Here is a 21,606-nt window from a genome sequence, read left to right as displayed (position 1 = left end):
TAAAATGATAATGTGTAATCTATTAACTGGCGATTTCTTACTGGTTTTTTTTCTTTGTTTTGCAGTTCTGTATTACGTGTACCCTTACATTGTTTTATTTTGTTCTGTTTTTTCTCTTTTTCATTTTAAATTAAAACAACTGATTTTATTGGTACATTTAGATATATATAATGACCACATTCATCATGAGGAATTTGTACCTGTACATAGTATACCTTATTTTTCTTCTGTACCCCCAATTCTCTCCCCTTCCTCTGGCCCTTCTTTCCCTTCTTATTTACAAAGCTTTGTTTCTATTTTTCTATCTGTTCTATTTTTCTCTTGTTCCTTTTTCCCTCTCTTGTTCCCTTTCCACCTGAACATTTTCTTTCAGTTTCCCAAGATCTATTATACATTTTGGTCCTTATTTACCCTGTCAGTTTCTCACACTAGAGAAACAATGTGATATTAAACATGTGTATCCAGTTTATTTCACCTACCTGTGTGGTCTCAAGGGGCATCCATTTAGCTAGAAGCCTCTCAAGTTTATCCTTGTTTATAGCAGAGTAGTACTCTATTGTATTTTTTAAAAAAGTCATTTCTTCTTTATCCATTCATCTGTTTGGGGGCATCGGACTGTTTACAAGATTTAGCTACTGTAAATTGTGCTGCCATAAGCATGGGTGTATATATATATCACTGTGCTATGATACTTCTAATTCTTGCAGGAAGATACTAAGCAGTGGAATAGCTGAGCAAAAAGAAAGCTCTACTTCCTTTTTTCGAGAAATATCCACACTAATTTCTACAGTGGTAGAACCAGATTAACACTCTCACTAACAGTGGAGAAGGGTTCATTATTCCTCCACAGCCCTGCCAGCGCTTTTATTGGTTGATTTCTTAACAAGAGCCTTTGTTTCTAGGGCAAGATGGAATCTCAGTGTTCTTTTAATTTGCATCTCTCTAAGGGTAATTGATGTTGAATTTTTAAAATATATTCATTTCTACAAGAAAATTAAAGATGTAATGGCACTACTCCTCAAACTCTATCTTGAATTGAAAGGGAAGTAATGCGCCTTTCCTTGTAGATAGGACTTACCTACTCACTCTCATTGCTGGAAGCAAGTGTTACTCTGCTACCAAAACCAGAGAAGGGTCCAATTAATAAAGAAAACGAAAGGCCCATCTTTCTAATCAACATAGTCTCAAAAGTGCTCAGTAGGGGCTGGGATTTAGCTCAGCGGCATAAGCACCTGCCTTATAAGCAGGCAGTCGTGAGTTTGATCCCCAGTACCGATAAAAAGGGAAAAAAAAGTCCTCAGGAAGACCCACTGTATCCCCACAAAGTCATGGTTCATCATTCAAGGCCTCAGTCATCTGTGGATTTTTCCTTAAAACCTAATTAACAGTTGTTAGCACAAAAAATCCTATTATTTTATGGAAACTGCAAACATTCTCCACAATTGTTTTTTGTGGGAATTTTTGGTTTGTTTTTTTGGTGGGAGGTTTGCAAACAGCTAGAATGAGAGCGTTATTTAGTCCTTGTTGCTTCTGGTTGGCTGCTGCCTTGTACCCCATCGGGGGCAGATGCACCAGCACTCCCGCATCCTAACAGGTTGCTGAATCATGTAGCTATCCCTACTATTCTCAGTTTTGGTTTTCTTAAAATCTAAGAGATGACACCAAAATACCCTGAACCTTCTAAGGCTTTATCAATACAGTATTGTATTACATTAAGTTACATAATTGGGAGAGACATAGCATACTCCTGGCCAAAACTATTAAAACTAGGCATCTATAGGATTCTTTCCTGGGCCAGGGATTTAGCTTAGCGGCATAAGTACCTGACTGGCAAGCTCAATGTTGTGAGTTTGATCCCGGGTACCAAAAATAGAAAAAAATAAATATATATGCTCTTTTTCTGACTGTATTTTAAAGTCATGGTTTTGCACAACTCAAAGATACACTAGTAACATCATGAATTTATCAGACCCACTACACTGGCCAGCAGAATACAGGAAATCCTCAAGAAGATGATAAAATAGGTTTTATCTGAGCAATGCAGAGACAGTTCAACATATATAAATCAACAAATATAATACATTATACTAACAAAACCAATGAAGAAAACTTCATGATCATCTCAAGAGATGCAAGAAAAGCATTTGACAAAACCCAGCATCCATTCTTAGTAAAATCTCTACAGAAAATTCACATAGTCTTTATCTCAATCTGATAAATGCAATCTATGACAAATCAATACCTAACATCATATTATATGGTTAAGAAGTGAAACCTTTTATTCCAAAAATTAAGAACAAGACAAGGATGTCCACTGTCATAACTTATTCAATATAGTTCTGGAAACATTAACCAGAATAATTACATAAGGGAAAGAATTAAAAAGGAATAAGGATAGAAAAGGAAGAAACTGTATTATCATTATTTGCTGATGATACGGTATTCTACATAGAAGAATCCCAAAGCTCCACCAAGAGGTTTCTAAATTTAATAACCAAACTCAGTAGCATAGCTGGATATAAAGTCAACATTCAAGAATCAGTTCCATACCTGTGTACAAAGAACAGACTCACTGAGAGAGAATTTAGGGAAACAACACGTTTCACAAAAGCATCTAAAGAGATAAGAAACAAAGAATCAGTCTAATGAAGGAAAAAAAGTCCTTCACATTGAAGAATATAATACTCTTAAAAAGGAGATGGAAGAGGTTATCAACAAGAGATATCAGCAAATGGTAAGATATCCCTTGTTCTTGGCTAGGAACAATGAATATAGTGAAAATGGCCATAACTCTAAAATTATTGTATAGATTTAATGCAGTCTTAATCAAAATTCCAATAGTGTATCTCACAATTAGAAAAACAATCCTAAAATTTATTTTGAGTGAAATTTTCCCCTGATTTTATTTCACCTAGTTCATTATTTGTGTGTAGAAAAGTTGTGGGTTTTAAGGTTGATTTTACATTCTGTGTCTTGCCTTTTAACTTGGAACCACATTCTTATCCTAAAGCCTTCTACTAAGGTTTCCCTGCAGCCCACTGTGCTAGATCTGGAGAAAAAGCAGTACCACGTCTAAGAGTCCACAATTTAACAGATAAGACTTATCTGTAAATAAATAGCCAATTTAGGAGACAGTAAGGGAGAAGGATTTGCTACCCCTGTGCCTCATGACACCGACGTGGCTGTACTCAATGGTTGATCTCTCTGATGCTCATACACTTAATTATAGTATGAACTTGACAGGCATTGGCAGTTTCCCCAACTTGAGACATATCAGTGGATTGCATTTTTCAAATGAATCACACTTGCTTGAATGAAAGCGATATTGATGGATGTGAGGATCTGCATTCCCTTCAGTCACCACCATTCCATGACACAGAACATGGCTTCTCTCCACTGTACTTCTCATTTGGATCCTTTCATATCTCTGCATGTTGTGTTTCTAGGAATATGACATTCAAGAGATTTGGGCCCTGTAGGAGGTTCTGGGGTTTGACCCAGCAAACCCTGTCTGTTCCTAGAAAAGAATCAGCTGCCTCCATCCTTTGTCCAGCTCACCACTCTTCTGTGTTTTTCTAGTTTTCTGTTTTTATAATGGTTTCTGTGGCTGCACCTCTCATTTACAGAAGACCCCAATAAGAAAGAGATCTCACTGAAAAATAGTCCCACACCACTCTTGTAAATTCTCAAAAGCACCAAGTAAAGTTTCCGTACCCGCAGATGTCAATTAGAAACCCACACTAGAAACAGTGCAGGAGGGTTGTGGAGGAGCCACTGGGTGCAAAGGGGACATTAGAGTGCCAGGTTCTGAGGGGAAGAAAGATTCCTGAGGAAGAAGGGCAGCAGAAATGTGAAAGGGGCACCGAGACTGTGTGTATCTCAGTGGGTGCTGAAGGGTGCTAGTAGAGGGAGTAAAAAGGTCAGGGAAGGAAGCAGTAGGGCTGAACCGGAGGCCCAACTTCTCTCCAACTGTGAGATGCACCTTTCACAGAAAGTGAAAGTGACTCAGGTGCCAGGCTTACGAGAGACAGACAGCGTGATGTAGGCAGAAAGGACTCCTGAGTCCCAGCTGGCAGAGGGGACTAGCACTGGTTATTAGCTTCCAGGAAAAGAAACCAGAGAAACAATCCTGTGACAAATCCCTCTTCCTCTACCCACAGATACTCTATCTCAAGATGTTCTGGCCTGACAGTATCACCTACCGGATCCCAGGACCCCAGCCAGCCTCTAAACTTGCTTCCAACTCCACGGAATCTCCCTTCCTCTTGCATTCGCTCCTGCAGGCTCACCAACTTGACCTACCTTCTTTACTGGCCTCCAACCCCAGGAGTTGAGGGGGACCTTTTGGCTTCCACCAGCCCCAAGACCTCCACTTACCACCTGAGAGGTCCTGCCCAGGCCAGCTATACCCTGGGAGACTACTTGGAGGCTGTCCTTGTGGCCTGGGACCACCGGGGCAAGCCCAAGACCCATGGTGGAGATCTGTTTAGGGCAAAGGTGCTGGGCTCAGAATTAAAAGCAGGGGTTCCCGGGGATGTCCAGGATCTGGAGAATGGCACATACCTTTTGTCCTTCCCCTTGCTTTGGGCTGGGAAGGCCCAGGTGCAAGTGCGACTGATCCACTCCAGTGAGGCAATTGGGGTTCTGCGCAGAATCTGGACAGAGAAACAGGCCACCGTTAGTTTTAGGAGATATTTCTGGGGAACACAAGGGCCTGAAGAAACTGTGATTTGCAATGTTGACCCTCAGTCAACTGGCACTAAAAGGGCTACCTGCCAGTACAGGGATGCAGTTTCTGGTGAGCTCTGGTTCTGTGCGCAGCCTCCTACCTTGCCCTCCAACTCTTTAGTTGGTCACTCAAGTGGGAGTTACCTAAAAGTAACCACAAAACATGATGAGAATCTACTGGCATGGTAAGAAATTCTGTGATATGTGTCAAACCCAAGACACATCCTTCCTTCTGAATCTTACCCCCGTGATCCAATGGCCTCCCACCACTAACACCATTCAGTTATTCCTATTGTCTTTCAATATATATTTTTTGAGCACCTACTATATGACAGATGCTGCTAAGCAAAACCACAGCATGGTAACCAGGTCAGGCTATAGATCCAAAGAGGTTACAAGTGAATTTAGGTTTGAAAGACCTACTCAGCGGGTGTGGTGGCACATGCCTGTAATCCTAACACTTTGAAGGCTGAGGCAGCAGTATCGTAGTGTGTTCAAAGCCAGCTTAGGCTACACAAACTGCGTAGTGAGACCGTACTTGAGAGAGAGAGAGACAGAGAAAGAGGAAGAAAGACAGAGACAGAGACAGAGACCGAGAAAGAGAAAGAGAGAGAGAAGAGAGATATTCAAGACAAATCAAACTCTCAGTGCAAAAGTAGCTTGAGCACTTTATTTAAATTCCTGTCTTCACTTAGATTTTAATTTAACTTCATTTTTATTTTGTTAAATATTTAATAACTTTAGTGGATTTAAAACTGTTATGTCCTTACCTGTAATCCCAGCACTCAGGAGACTGAGGCAGGGGGATTGCTGGGGATGAGGCCAGCCTAGGCTACAAAGTGAGTTCAAGGCCAGCTTGAACTGCACAGCGAGACCCTGTCTCAAACAGACAAAATAGAGCTGGGTTTAACTCAGTGGTATAAGTGCCTGCCTGGCAAGCACAAGGTCATGAGTTCGAACCCCAGTACACACACACACAAAGAAATCAAAATAAAATAAAACTATTATGTCCAGAATTTTTAGTAAAGTATATGGTAAATATTTAGGTCTGTCATAGTATCAAAAAAGGACTCTGTATCCTATTACACAGATTTGTAAGTATATCTTTAAGATTTATTTGTTTCTTCAATTTCTCATAGAATAGCTTTACTTTTTTCTAGCTTCTTAACTGAAAACAATTAACCCATTTATTTCAATCTTCCTTTCTATTTTTTTTAAGACAAAAAAACCAGAAAAAACAAACAAAATACACATATAACCAAAAAACCAAAAACCAAAACAACAGTGATACAGGATTTCAAGAAAGATGATAGAAATTTAACACTGTTTGTTATATTACATATTGTTTTCTTCAAAAGATTCCTCAGATTACTAGATATGGGCATGAATCAATGTCCCTTTTATGGAATAAAAATGATCAGTGCTATAAATGTCCCTCTGAATAGAGCTTTAGCTGCATTCTCCAAATTTTTTTATATGGGAGCTTCATTTTATTCCACTTTACACATCTTGTAATCTCTACAGTAATTATTTAGGAATTCTTTTTAAAGTTTTGAAATTTAAAAATGGGTATCTTTTAAAAACTCGTTTTACTATTTATTTGCATTTTGAAGTGGACATAAAACTTTTCTGGTATTGATTCTCTGAACTTTGTTTAAATTTGTTTGTGACCTGCCTGGCATGATGCTACATCCCGACATGCTGCCTGCAGCCCAGCATGTTGAAAGGCTGAGGTAGAAGTATCAAAAGTTAAAACACAGCCTGGAGAATTTAGCAACTTAGCAAGATTCAATCTTACAATTAGAACTAAAATTCAATTTTGACCCAACAATTGATGTTTTTTGTTTGTAGCCCACATTCTTTGAAAATATTTTACAGTCTATATTCCTTCTGAAAGAAGATCTGAAACTATTTGATATAGCTTGTCAATTTTAAAAATTCCAAACATCTATATTTTACTTTTTTATATCTGCTGAATCTACTAGCTTCAGACATAGACATAGTATATTGTTTATATATTTGTAGGTTTGAAAATTTCTCGATCCAGCAGTTTTCCCTTTGTATATTTCCCTTTATACATTGATATGTACATTGAGCTTTGCATTTGTTTTATGTTATTGGTTATTATTCATTCTACTTTTTTGCCTTAAATTCTAATTTTTATTGTATTAATCTTGTCAAAAGGGCCTCAAATTGCTTGATATTGGTATATCTTTTCCCATCTCATTATATTTAAAATTTTCTGTATGAAATAGCTGTAGAAAAGAATCTTAACCTGACTATGTAGCATATTCTTAAGGATAGCTAAGTAGATCATGGAAGGAACTAGATCCCTAAGTGTAACTGACTTTATATAAATAGAATAGGCATTCAAATCAACAGTGAACAGATTAAATAGCCAAGAAATGGAAAACTAGATAGTCAGAACTTTGCACTATACAGAAAGATCAATGTCAGGAGGATTAAAAACTTAACTGTAGAAATCGTATCTTAACACTCTTTATGAATTGGGATTGATAAAGTATTGTTTTATTGTCATAGAGGAAAATATTGGTAAGTTGGGCTATATGTAAATAAAAACTGTCTTTGTTACAAGAAGCCATAAACATAATTTAAATCAGGCTCTTATAGATTTTGAGATGATATTAATAACACAGATAATTGATCCAAGATGAGTATCCTCAGTAAATAAAGAAACCGTACAAAACAGTAAGAAAATACGATAAAGGTCATGAGCTGGCACGCTGATGCACACCTGTACTCCCAGGACTCTGGCAGGCTGAAGAAGGAAGATTGCAAGTTTGAGTCCAGCCTGGGCACCGTAGCAATTTAGCAAGATGCTGCCAAAAAATGGGCAAAATGTATAAATAAAAATCACAGAAAAAATATGAATAGCAAATAAAATATAAGTATATATTCAGACTCATGTACAACCAGGGAAATTTAAATGAAAACCAACATATCATCTTTCAAAAACTCTTCGGGAGACAGGGTCTTGTTCAGTTTAGCAATTTTTATATTTACAAAAACTTTAAGTCTGAAAAAACAAAGGGTGATGAGGATGGGTAGAAAGAAAAAATCTCATATATCAATACCTAGTAAAGTTGAAGATGCATATAAGTTGCCACTCAACAATCTGCCTTCTAGTTGTAAACTGTAAAGAAACTTTCTTACCTGAGACCCAAGGAACACATACAAGAATGTTTATTGTAGATGTTGTGCGAGGAAAATGCTGGAAACTATCTCACAACCAATAGGAAGTAGATAATAGAATCATGAAGTTCAAATGAATAAATAACAACTATATCCTATAACAACTAAACCTTGAAAATATAAGTAATGATACACACATAATATAAAATACCTTTATCATGAAGTTTAAAAATGTTATGCAATTCTACTCTATATTTTAGATACATTATATAGCATATGTATAAAATGTGGATGAGACTATAACCACCGAATTTGCAGGAGTGACCTTATCTTTGCAGTGAATGGAATGGTAATAAAGTCGTTAGTGAGTGTCTTTGTGATACCTGTAATGACCTGCTTATTGTGCTTTTTAAAATTTAACTTTTTATTGTGAAATAATTATTGACTCACAAGAAGTTGAAAATAGTACATAAAATGATGTAACCTCCCTTCTCCAGCTTCCTTCAGCAGTAACATCTCACATATATGAAGGGAAATATCATGACAAGAAAATTAACATTAAAATTAACAAAAAAACAAACTCATTGGTACAGTTCTGTTAAATAGACTACAAATATTGTTTAGTTTTGATCAGCTTACATGTGTACCCAGGTCTCTATGTGTGTGTGTGTGTGTGTGTGTGTGTGTGTGTGTGGTCCTTCACAATAGATTTATGTAAGCACCAGCACAATCAAGATACAGGAAGCTTCCATCACCAGACAGGAAATCCCTTCTGCTGTCCCTTTTTGGCACTCCCACCCTCCAATTCCTGTCCCTTCACCAGGTGACACTATTCTATTTTCCATTTCTATACTTTTGCTACTTTTATAATATTATACAAATGGAGTTAAACAGTGTGCAGTCAGTTGTGATGGGTTTCTTTCCACTAGGCATGATACCCTTGTAACCTGCCTGAGTTATTGGATGCATCAATAATTCATTCCTTTCCCTAGCTCTCTGAGATGTCACTGTATGTGTTTAACTATTCATACTTTAAAGGACATTCAGGAGTGTTTCCAACTTTTGGCTCATTAATAAAGATCCTGTTAATATTTATACTGAGGCTTTTGTATGACAACAAATTTTCATTTCTCTGAAATAAATGCTGAGTGCAATCTTTCAATTATGCAATTGATGAATGTCCAGTTTTAGCTTTATTAGTTTTAGATTTTGTTTCTGTTTTTGCCTTTGTCTTTGTTTTTGTTTTCTGAGACAGGGTCTTATGTAGTTCATAGTGGCCTTGAACTCACTCTCTGGCCCAAGCTGTACTCAAACTCATGGTGAGCCTCCTGCTTCAGCCTCCCAAGTGCTGGGATTATAGGCATGTGCCACCACAGTCAGCAAATGTTTAGTTTTATAAGAAACTGACAAACTGTTTAACAGAATGACCTTGTCATTTTACATTCCAAGAGATCTAGTTTTTCTGCATTGTCTTGAGCACTGCTGGGCTATTATTTTTTTAAAGACAGACTTGATTTATATCTGGAAAAATGTTAACATCTAATAGAACTGGATGTAAAGTATACAGTAATTTTTAAAAACATGCATAGAAGACAGATAACAAAAGTAGACCAGTTTTTCAGGAAGTTGTCCTACATAAGAAAGGAGACATTGCTACAGCTTCAGAAAGAGTGGAGTAGCTTTGTTTAATGAAGGATGTATGACCACGTTTATATTCTGGAAAAAAAAAGAACTCGGAGGAAGAATAAATTAAATTAAATAATTACATTACCAATCTCTGGTAGCTCATCCAAAAGAACAGTTTGTGCTTTCATTGTTTGATTGTTGGACCATTTTTGATGCCTATATTTTGTAACCTGAACAACTACTTTTAAGGTAGCAATATGCAATATATTAAACATTGTTAATCTCTTATTATTTACATTTTTTGGTAGGAAGTATAAAGGTAAGAAAACCTCTCTGTGAAGTAGGAGATACTGTCCAGGAAAGAGACGAAAAGAAAATAGCAAGCTCCCAACATCAGCTTTGGAGAATGAGAAAGGCATCTAACTGGAATCAGATGCGAGACTTGTCCAACGGCATTCCCAGCACCACCAGAACTGGAACCCATTAATTCTAGAGACAGCAGTTCATTCATTTGTGCAATGAACACTGACTAAAAGATGCTGTGTAGCTATTTGTCTAATTTTAATACTTCTCAGCAGACAGTAGTTTTACTGTGTCTTTAAATTTTTTGATTTAAGCATTCAAAATCGCCTTCATGAAAGTGTGATTTACATGTTCCAAAGTGTGCATGTTTCAAGTATGCGTGTCAGTACATTTTAATGAGCACATACACTCATGTAGCTACTGCCACAGTGAGGATATAGAATAGTTCCACCTCCCCAGAGTTGTCTTGGGCCTTTCACAATCAATTTCCTCTACCAGGCTCCAGGCACAGGCAAATGCTGATTTGCCTTCTGACCCTAAAGATCACCCTTGTCTTTTCTAGAATTATGACTAGAATTCTAGAATTTTGAATTCTAGAATGATGTCCAGGATTGTCAATGAAGTCATAAGTATACACTCCTCTGGCTCCCTCTGCTCAGTGAAATGTTCTGGAGGTTCAGCATGCTGCTGCTAGGTGTGAGCAGTTCTTTCCTTTCATTCCGTAAGAACGTTCTGCTGTATAGATATACCACAGGTTGTTTACCCATTTGCTTCTTGATGAACATTTGAGTTTTTTCCAGGTTTGGGCCAATATGAATAAAACTGTTGCCAATCTTGATGTATAAGACTTTTGTAGACAAATATTTTCATAGTAGGGAAACATCTATGCACTGATTTGTTTGTTTGTTTTGTGGTACCAGGGATCAAACTGATGACCTCACACTTGCCAGGCAGGCACTTACCCCACTGAGCTAAATCCCCAGCCCTGAATTTTTTACTAATAGATTTCTTTAAAAAGTTTTAGATTTATAGAATTTGAGCTGATGGCACAGAAAGTTCTCATTTTCTCTTTCCTCTACTGTTTCTCCTGTTTTTCACAACTTGCATGATTGTGGTGTATATGTTATAATTCATGAGCCAGTATTAACACATTAATGCTAATCCCAGTCTACTGTTTATTCAGATTTCTTTAATGTTTATGTAATGTCATTTATTTCTTTTCCAGGACCCCATTTGAGTCACCATAAATTTAGTTATCCATTTCTTTTAGCGCCTCTCGGCTGTGACAGCTTCTCTGACTTTTTTCTTTGTGCCTTTTGGTATTTTGGGGCAATGTCTTGCCATGTAGTTCAGACTGGCCTTGAACTACTATGTAGCCCAAGCTGGTGTCACACATGCAGATTCTCCTGCCTCAGCCTTCTGGGTGCTGGGATTACAGTGTGTGCCACACCTGGCAGCTTCTCTGAATTTCTTTATCTTTGATGACCTTGACAGTTTTGAGAAGTACTGGTTAATTATACTGTTAGATTCACTTTTATTGGAATTTGTCTGTTTTTGTTCTTACACCAGAGCTGTATGTCTTTGGAGGAAGATGCCATAGGTAAAACTATATTTGTTTTAAGGCACAAAATATGATTCTTATGTTCCTCCAATCATTCTTTTCTGTGTTGTAATTGTCTCAAGTTATCAATGTAATAATTAGATTGCAATGACCTTGTTCATTTTTGAAGTGAAGCAGAATAAAGGTGACCAGTCAATCGTCACACACCCTCGCAGCTTAAACTTCACCTGGTCGCATCCCTCAATGCAGCTGTCCTGTTTCTCTAGGAATGTGACAGACCAACTGCTCTCTCAGGGCATTTCTCCTATCCTGGTCAGACTTGCAGCCACAAGCAACACCACTCTGGGTGAGTAGGGCTGGCATGTGCTGGGGCTGGGATGGTATCAGACCTAGGTGGCTTCAGTTCCTTGACTGAGAGGGTGGATACTGTAGAGGCCAGTGGCATGGACCATAATAACAGATTTCCAGGATTCGAAGGCTATCCCTGCCCATTGCTATTCTTTTTTTAAATCACTTTATTGAGTTATGATTGACATAGAAATTGCACATATTTAATATATACAACTTGATGAGTCTGATGTTAAGTGTACATCTGTAAAATCACCATCTTTACTATACTATACACTATACATTTATAAACAGCACTATAAACTTATCCACGACTCACCTGCAGGTAGTTTTAAACTGCAATGTGATAGGGCTGATAAATAGACCAAGAGTAACTCTAGTTTAAGATTCTAATAGAGACTAAGGAGTTCAGTTCTGTTTTGAAGATATACTGCTGTGCAGATCATTGTAAATTAGGTTACATCAGTTGTCTAAACTAGATATTACGATATTTGGGGGCAGTAAACTTTCCATTATCTGCAAGAATGCTGCACACTGCACAGGTAACTGGTAGACATTTCATACTACATATGTATAGAAGTATATGCTTCCTTACACTACTGTGGTTATAAGATATTTTACATTCAATATTTGCTGAATATTTTTAAATGTCTGTTAAGGGGGAAGGAGAAAAGTAAGAAAGGAAAAGATGATATATATATGTTGGTAAACCTATATAAATGTATGCATGTATATCTAAGCAAGATATACTACTTATCTCTGTCAGTTTATCAAAAAGAACAGTTTGTGCTGTCATGGTTTGATTATTTTTGTGCCTAGATATTGTAACCCGAACAACTAATTCTAAGGGAACAATATGCAATATATTAACTAGTGTTAATTTCCTACTGTCTTTTTAAAATTTGGTATCATTTCTACACTTTTTTTCTGGTTTGCTTTTTAAAACAAAATACCTGTTATCTCTGAAAGTTTCCTCTTGCCCTATTTATTTGTTATTGTTTACATAGGATTAAAATACTTAACACAAGATTTGTCCTCTTAGCAAAATTTTAAATATGTAATTCAGTGTTTTGTGCTGTGTAGTTGTCTGCCGGGTTCCCTGTATATCTTGTACAACTGAAAGTTTGTGTTCCTTCACCAACATCTCCCTATTTCCCCTTCATCTCACCGCTTAGCAATCATTATTCCACTCTCTGGTCCTGGGAGTCTATTTTACATTCCTCCTGTGGTACTTGTCCTTTAGCTTATTTCCTGTAGCATAATGTCCTCGAGGCTCATTCATATTGTTGAAGGGGAGCGTTTAAAGCTGTTACTTTTCTAGCTACTTTTAATGAATAATTGACGAATAAAATTGTATAATTTAAGGTATACAATGTGATATGGTATGTGTATATGTCATGAAAGAATTACTACAATTAAATTAGTGAGCACACTCATTGCCTCACACACTTGCCTCATTTTTGTGTCCTCGGGTGTGTGTGTGTTTGATTGATAGAGACTCTTAACCTATCAGCTCTTAGCAAATTTCAAGTATACAACTGTAGTCTCCAGGGTGTGCCTTAGATCTCCAGAACTTATTTCTTTTATAATCCAAAGTTCGTAAGTTTTGGCTGTTTCCCCCTCATCTCAAATGCCTGGAAACCACTGTTCTATTCTGCTTCTGAGTTGAGTTTTTAGATGTTACTTATAAGGGCATCATGCAGTATCTGTCTTTGTCTGGCTTCTTTTACTTAATGTAATGTTACCATGCTCCACAAATGGCAAGGTTTCCTTTCCTAAGAGTGAAAAACAAGGGCCAGGGATTGAGCTCAGCGGCATAAGCACCTGCCTGGTGAGGCTGTGAGTTCAGTTCCCGGTACTAAAACAAAAGTGGATAACACTCCATTTTGTAATATGTGACATTTTCTCTCTCCATTCTTTCATTGAAGGACACTCCGTTGTTCCTTGTCTTGGCTGTTGTGAATAATGATTCAAGAATATGGCAGTGTAGATAGTATCTCTTTAAGATCCTGGTTTCAATTAATTTGAGCATAACTCAAAAATTGGGATTGCTGCATCATAATAGTATTCTACTTGTATTTTTTAAGTGTTTGTGGCACTAGGGATTGAATTCAGGGTCTTGTGCATGCTAGGCAAGCACTGTACCACTGAGCTACGCCCCCAGCACCCACCTGTAGTTGTTTGAGAAACTTCCCATCATTTTTTTAATTTTAAATTTTTGTTAGCACCCACATGCAATATATAAGGACTACATCCCTTGTGTGGACTCAGTCCACATACATAACACATTTTAAATATTTTTCCGGCTCCTTCTCTTTGTCTCCCCTCCCCTCCCACTCCTCTTCTCTTGCCCTCTCTTCGTCTCTTGATCCCCTCAACATCTGTTTCAAAATTTTATTTTAAAGAGAAAAACTCCCCAAATTTGAAAAACAAGATAATAGGAGCGTAACAATGGTTAATATATTACATGTATTACTAGATGCAGGAATTTAATTATCCAAACAATATTAGCACAAACCTTTCCTTCTCAACGAATTAAGAGAAATTAGTAGTATAACTCTCTTCCCCTCACTATTTTTGATCATGGGCAAATTACTTAGCGTTTGGTGTCCCAGCATCCTCACTTGTAAGTGGAGGTCACAACACTTCTCCGTAGGTCTCATAAAAGACTAAATGAAATACAGTGTGCAAAGCACGTGGAAGAGAAGACTATCTGACATGTTGTTAGAGGCTAATGTTGGCTCCCTTTGGCTTCCTGGATATGTTTTAAACAATTCTTCTTTGTGAACTCATGAAGGAAATAAATACTGGAACATTAAGTAGCTTCCCAACTCATCTCCTGCTCCCAAGTCCTGTCTTCAAGGTTTCTGTAGATGGGAAAGAAGACTCTGAATTTGAAAACCTCCTTTCTTCCAAAGACCCCTATTGCCTCAGTTTGAGTTCTTATGCTCACGCACTTCTGGTTGGTTTCCTTTTATGAACCTAACAAACAAGGTCCTCCTGCACGGTATTGGCCCAGTCCATGTATCCAAGCAAAGGAACAGGAAGCTGGGTAAGTGGCACTGGGACTTGAAGAAAGGGCAGCACTCATTTCATGACTAAACAGTCTCATGTACCCAGTGATTGCTCTGTTGCAGTTGTGCGTCCTGAACAGCCGTGCTACCCTGGGATCCCAACCCCAAAGCCCTCTGGCTTCTACCATGGAAATGTCTGGTACTCCCTGCCTGCTCCAGCTGCTCCTTGCCCATAGGGGACAGCATCGTGGGCTGCCTAGCTGGCCGCATCGTTCATAAGATGGGGGACTCCACGCTTTGGCTGTGGTGGGAGTATCTGCGTGATACCGTGCCCTGTGAGTACTGCGAGTATTCCAGTCCCCACCAGAACAACTCAGAGAGCAAGAGGAGAGCTAGGGCTGAAAGAAGGCAGAAAATTACATTCATGGGGCAGAACTGGCTTTCATGAGAGTGACAGGATTTGGAGCAGGGAGAGGCTGGGAAACAAGGTACTCAGAGTCCTCATCATCTCAGCCATGAAGTGTCAGATTAGGGAGCTCGTAATGATGAGATGGCAGGTGTGTATACAACTGTGGCTGGAACTGAAGATTTGTTGGGGGATACTGGAGATACAGAGTTGGAATTTAAGGGAAAATGTAGAGAAATCAAGATTTGAAGGTTAATGTTTAAAGCAGCATTTTCTTGTTTGGGGGCAGATTGCAGAGAAAGAGAGGAAGAAAGAGAAAGGACAATGGTAAGGTGAGGCTACACTGGCAAAGAAATAGTGTCCACAGTGAAGGAAGATGCTGGAGAAAGCAACGGTGACTGCTGACTGATTGGTCTGGAGTGAAAGGAGGTGACTGAGTGACGCTGCACAACCATAAAGTGGGCTCAGAATGATGTCCCTGGGGTACTGGGATTGCAGCATGGCAAAGGAGTGCATGAAGACAGTGTATCTACATCACATTTCCTCCCAGCGGATTGAAGAGGTGGGAGAGGGCTTCTCAGTGAACCAGTGGAGGAGGTATTTGAGGACATGGGACTGAAGTGGAAATGAGATGGTTGAGCTTCAGACAGAATTTTGATATTTATTCTTTTGAGAACAAAAGATATAGTGGCAAGAGTGTCCTACAAACTGAGTGTCACCTGAGTTTCTACCTCTCATAAACCAGAGTCTAGAGCCAATCTCACAATATGACAGGGCATGGATTAAAGGATAGGTCTTATCACTAAAAGAGCTAACCTGAGAGCTGAGGAAGAGAAAGACAAGAAAGCATATGAGCACTCAACTCCCTTCTCTGTCCTCCCATCACAGGAAAGGAAAGATATCTTAAAAATAATAAGGAATCAGGAAATTACAGCTCAACAGCTGTAAGATGACTCCACGAAAAACAACATAGGATTGATAGGGATAAATGAAAAAGAAGGGGACAACACAAATGATATCAGAAGTAACTGCTAAAAATTTCCCACACATAGAGAATGGAAACTTACATTAGGATTAGTAAAGCATATAGAACTCCAAATAGCCATAACCAAAATAAAAATACACCGAGATATATAATAATCACCATCCCAGGAATCCAACATAAAAATAGAATATTAAAAGTTGTTAGAGAGAAGAGACAGATCGCCTATAAAGGAAAGCCTATGGGGATGACAGCAGACTTCTCAACACAAAAAATGAAGTCAAGGAGAGCATGGAGTGAAGTATTTCAGATCCTAAAGGAGAATGATTTCCAACCTAGACTGATGTACTCTGCAAAACTGTCCTTAAAAGTGGATGGAGAAATAAGATACTTCCATGACAAAGAACAGCTGAAGAACTTCATGATCACCAAGCCAACCCTGGAAAGTATACTGAGAGACAGATTAGATACACATAGGAAAAAACCACTGAGCAAGGCAGACAGTTAAACAGAACGGAAAGATAAAGATGCAACAACAGAAAGATAACACGTCAACAATAAAACAATATGTAACAGTTATAACCATTAATGTAAATGGTCTCAATTCAACAATTAAAAGGAACAGACTGGCAGAATGGATCAAGAAACAACATCTAACCATATGCTATCTACAAGAAACCCATCTAACTCAAAAGAAAACTCACAGACTGAAAGTCAAATGATGGAAAACAATACTACATGCACCAGGAACCCCCCGCCCCCAGAAAAAAAAAAACCTTGGGAAGAGCTCTTCTGTTTGCAGACAATGTAAACATCAAACCAACAATGATCCTAATAGATAAAGAAAGTCACTAATAACTAGATAAGGGAAAATTTCAAGAGGAAGAGATAACAGTCTTATACATATATGCACCAAATTTCTGAGCACCCAGTTGTACAAAGCAAGTATTAACAGAAATGAAAAATCAAATTAGCAATAACACTATTATAACAGGAGGCATTAACACACCATGGACCCCATAAGAAAAGGTCAACCAGACAAAAAAAACCAGCAAAAAACTAACAGAACTCAATCAGAGTTGTGAACAAATGGACTTGATAGACATATACAGAGTGTTCCACCCAACAACATCAGAATATACATTCTTCTCAGCAGTACATGGGACATTCTCTAAAAAAGACCATTTACTAGCCCACAGTACATATTTAAATAAATGCAAAAGAGTTGAAATTATCCCATATATTTTATCAGATCATAGCACCATGAAACTAGAAACTAATGATAAAAGAAATGGCAAACACAAACAAACACATGAAAATTGAATAACACAGTCTGAGCAATCAGTAAATTACAGGGGAAATTAAAGAAGAAATTAAGCAATACCTACAAGTAAACAAAAATACAAATACAACTTGCCAAAATCTGTGGGATTCAATGAAAGCAGTCCTCAGAGGAAAATTTATTGCAATGAGTTCCCATATCAGAAAAACAGAACAAACACAAATGAACAACTGATGCTATACCTCAAACATCTAGAAAAAGTGAGCAAGTCAAGGCCAAAACCAAAAGGAGGGAGGAAATTATAAAAATGAGAGCAGAAATCAATGCAATGGAGACTAAGAAAACAATCCAAAGAATCAACGAATCAAAGACTTGGTTCTTTGAAAGAATAAATAAAGTTGATAAGCCCCTAGCCAATCTAATTTTAAAAAGGAAAGAGAAAGCTTAAATTCATGTAATAGGGAATGAAAAAGGTGAAATCACTACAGACTCTGTGGAAATACAGAAGATCATCAACACCTATTTCAAAAACCTCTACTCTCATAGGTATGATAACACAGAAGAAATGGACAGATTCCTAGAAACATATGAAGCACCAAAGCTGGGTCAAGAAGATGCTAAACTGCTGAATATCCTAATTTCTATTAATGAAATGGAAAACGTAATTAAGGCTTTATCTACAAAGAACAGCCCATGCCCAGACAGATTCACTGCAGAATTCCACAAGAAATACAATGAAGAGTTAATGCCAATACTCCTTAAAATTTTTCAATGAAATTGAAAGGGAAGCAATTCTTCCTAAGTCATTCCTGGAAGCAAATATTACTCTAGTACCAAAACATGACCAAAATAAATCAAACTCACATGTATAAATACTGTAGAGTCTCCCTAATGTAAGAAATGGTAAGAGTACATAAGAGTTGGTGGGAATCATGATTCCCTATTACATTGCTTTGAAGCCTTATAATGATTGCATTCATTAATTGGAATGGGTTTATTGTAGGGAGCAGTGCGACCGCCCCATTGCTGCCTCCCCGCCTCTCTCCTATGGGCATATGATGCACCTGCCTACATTAACCACAATCCTCTCCTGCTTATACCCGGACATGACAATGACCCTGTTGTATTCATCCCCATAGCCTCTTCCTGTCCCACCAACCCGCCCTTGGCCCATAAAGGATGCGACCACTTCCTGAATAAATGAGGCTTGATTGGATTCTCTCGACTTGCTTCAATCTCTCTTTGTCTCCGCTCTGTTTCTATTCATCCCCATTCCCCCTCCAGGTACACCCCATGGTTTGATCCGCAGGCTGGATCAGTTTATCCTGTTTTGTTTGATTTTATTATCTGTGACGGTTGAACAGCTATTTTGAAGAAAACAAGTCATTATAATAGCCACTGCTGATCTAATATCATCTTACTCTGAAGTTCGACCATGCTTTTGCTCTTCTGTTTCCATTGGTTCTATCATATTATATCTTTTTGGGTTGTATGATGTGTGATAGTATAAACAAATTTTCTATGGAAAATGAGAGAATATAGTAGCCATAGTTGGTTTTCTGTTATTTGTTTCTGAAAGTTCTGTAATACTTTCATTCTCTTTAATGGTTTTATACTATTTTGTTACATTTCATACTATTGTATATGAAATTATGCTCAACTACTTCAAAGAAAGAGACATTATGGTAGTTACTGATACTTACAGGTTGTCTTCTGGTGAAATACTGTATTACTTACATTGTTCCTTTCTGATCTGGTTTGCTATGTCCTGTTTTGTCTTAATCTCTACAAAATAAAAAAAAGAAAAATGAGTAACCTGGTAGAATCACTTTGCACCAATTCTGCTCAAGGACTGGATTAGATTCTCAAGAAAGAGATGTTTCTAAAGATAAACTTAGAAGCCCAGGACAGTAGCTTGGCAAAACCAGAGCCTCCCAGCATGATATGGAGCCTTGCTGTGAATCAAAAACATTCCTCTTGGGGCCAACATTATCTTGTAACATATGGGAGGGCCTGCATGCAGCAACTCTGTGCAAAGAGGGGTCCTCATCTAGTGTGTGAGAGAAAAGGCCGGAACTCAGGTGCCAAGCTGGCCACCATGGCACAAGAACACAAACTTGCTGATGAGTTTCTAGCTTGGATGTATCCCATCCAGTGGGTGACTGAAGGAAGCCAATGGGTGAACCTAAGTTGGATGGCTCAGTCAGCAGACTGCAAAGAGTAACAACTAAGAAAGGAGAGTTTCTACAGCACTATCAATGAGACAAAATGCTAGCGGCTGGGAGGCTGAGGACCAAGAGAAAGCCTTCTCACTGTGGATCCAGGAGGTGACGGACAATATCCTAGATTAGGAAGAGGATCTGCTGGCCACAGTATATCCATGTGCTAACAAAGAGATGCTAGAGCATTTGAAATTTTAATTGAGGAAATATTACTTACTATTAACTCTGGATCCCCATTCTCATCTCCAAACAGCCCTGAAGCCTGTGGATCTCCATGCCACATATCACTCGGGGCCACTGATGGCCATGGACATGACTTGGGGCATAGTGCTGCACTGGCGGGCCCACAGCTGGCCCCTGGACACTCTCCGCACACCATTGGCCTCCCTGCACTCAGCGGTCAGGTAGCTGACAGGCCTCGCCGGGAGTCCACACACCGTGGTTGTGCTGGGCTTGGGACCCCACTTTACCACCTTCTACCCCTCCATCTTTGTGCGATGGCAGGGAGGGATTCGGGCAGCTGTGATGGCCCTGCTGGCCCAGGCACCCAGTACTCTTGTGGTCATCAAACTGGCCAGTACTGGCTACAAGTCTGTGTGGGCAGTCACTGGCTCACCCTACATGTGAACCGGCTCCTTCGAGCTGCCATTTCTAATCTCCGTGTGGCCTTTGTGGATGCCTGGCAAATGACCTCCAGCCTGGCCCTACCAGACAACATCCACCCAGTGAAGCTCATTGTCAGCAATGAGGTGGACCTACTCCTCTCCTTCATCTGTCCCACCTAACCACTCTGGGTGCCCTGGAACTGTTATCACAGCGTGCCTAGGGCCTGCCCACAGGGCCTTTGAAGAGGAAAGGTAGAACAACCAACTCACAGTGAGGGTGAAGAGTGACTCAGGGCTTACGACCTGGATAAATTCTCAACATTTGGGTGACCATCTTTTCCTCTACCTGTCTTGCACTACACTGATAAGTGCGTAATTTTTTATTTAAATGAGGGCACACATTATATGCATTCTTTTAAATTCCCTTCTTTCTTTTTACAACTTTGTTCATAGGCACTTGGCTCCTATAGTCAAGAGAGAAGGAAGCCTGGTTATTGTAAACCAAATATTGCATATTGTAATCCAAATATTATAATCTCTTTTCTCATCTTCTTCACAGCTCAAGGAAGTGTATGCTTGTAATTTCAATGAAATGTTATTGGAATTCTGTCAAGTTAATACCAATATACCATCTCCAGGGAAAGCCATGGTGAGATTAGACATTAAGACATACATCTGTCAGTTATGGGCAGCCAAAAGATCCTGAGTTCAGTCCAGGTGAGCATACATGGAACAAAGGCCTTGATCCAAAGCCTTTCACAAAATTTATTTTCTCATCAAGAAAAGAGTGGCTCAAGAATGAGTGAGATTCAGGAATTATGTGAGAAATGTAAGCTGAACTGACCAGGCAAGTGCCTCTGCAGTACATAGGGAAAAGTATGCAGAAAGACGGATCTGCAGAATTCGACTGAGGTAGCATTTGGATGATTTAGGAAACTGTTGCTTCATTTTCTGATATGTAAGCTTTTGTGACCTGGGAAGTCCTATCTTCTTATCTTGTGGTTCCAACCCAGTCGACATTCCTGGAACGATATGGCTCTGCCATCCTGCTGTGCTCAACCATTTATAGGGAAACCTGTGAGGAAACAGGAAACTCTGCGCTGCTTCAAGCATTACCAATCACAACCTTAGCTAGCCTTATTTGCATTGCTGAGAGCCAATTGAAGGGAGAAGGTGATAGCACAACTGGCTCTGCACATATCAGTGCATGGAAACAGGTTTGCTAATGCTATTGTTGTGCCTTAAATGGGAGTTACCCACGTCATCTCCTACACCTGGCTACTGCTCCAGCTGGCAGCAAACCTTGGCATCATCCAAATGGTGCTGTTTTTAGGCACATACAGAATTCAAGAGCTGTGGGGTCAGGAAGGCTTTGA

General features: G+C 38.8%; 1 protein-coding gene across 1 annotated transcript; it reads left to right on the top strand.

Annotated features, from left to right (window-relative positions):
• Positions 1 to 3,976: 3,976 nt before the first annotated feature.
• Positions 3,977 to 20,410, top strand: LOC100717928 (NXPE family member 3-like). The gene is given in 7 exon segments (XM_063233612.1): positions 3,977 to 4,041; positions 4,161 to 4,913; positions 11,638 to 11,717; positions 14,857 to 14,940; positions 14,943 to 15,068; positions 19,879 to 20,220; positions 20,223 to 20,410. Coding segments are annotated over 7 exon segments (1,638 nt in total).
• The last annotated feature ends 1,196 nt before the right edge of the window (positions 20,411 to 21,606 follow it).

The sequence above is a fragment of the Cavia porcellus genome, unplaced genomic scaffold, assembly GCF_034190915.1.
Source record: "Cavia porcellus strain 051 isolate PalLab524CR breed Dunkin Hartley unplaced genomic scaffold, mCavPor4.1 scaffold_23, whole genome shotgun sequence".
Lineage (NCBI taxonomy): Eukaryota > Metazoa > Chordata > Mammalia > Rodentia > Caviidae > Cavia > Cavia porcellus.
The sequence above is the reverse complement of the archived record's forward strand: the minus strand, read 5'-3'. Positions and strand labels throughout refer to the sequence as shown.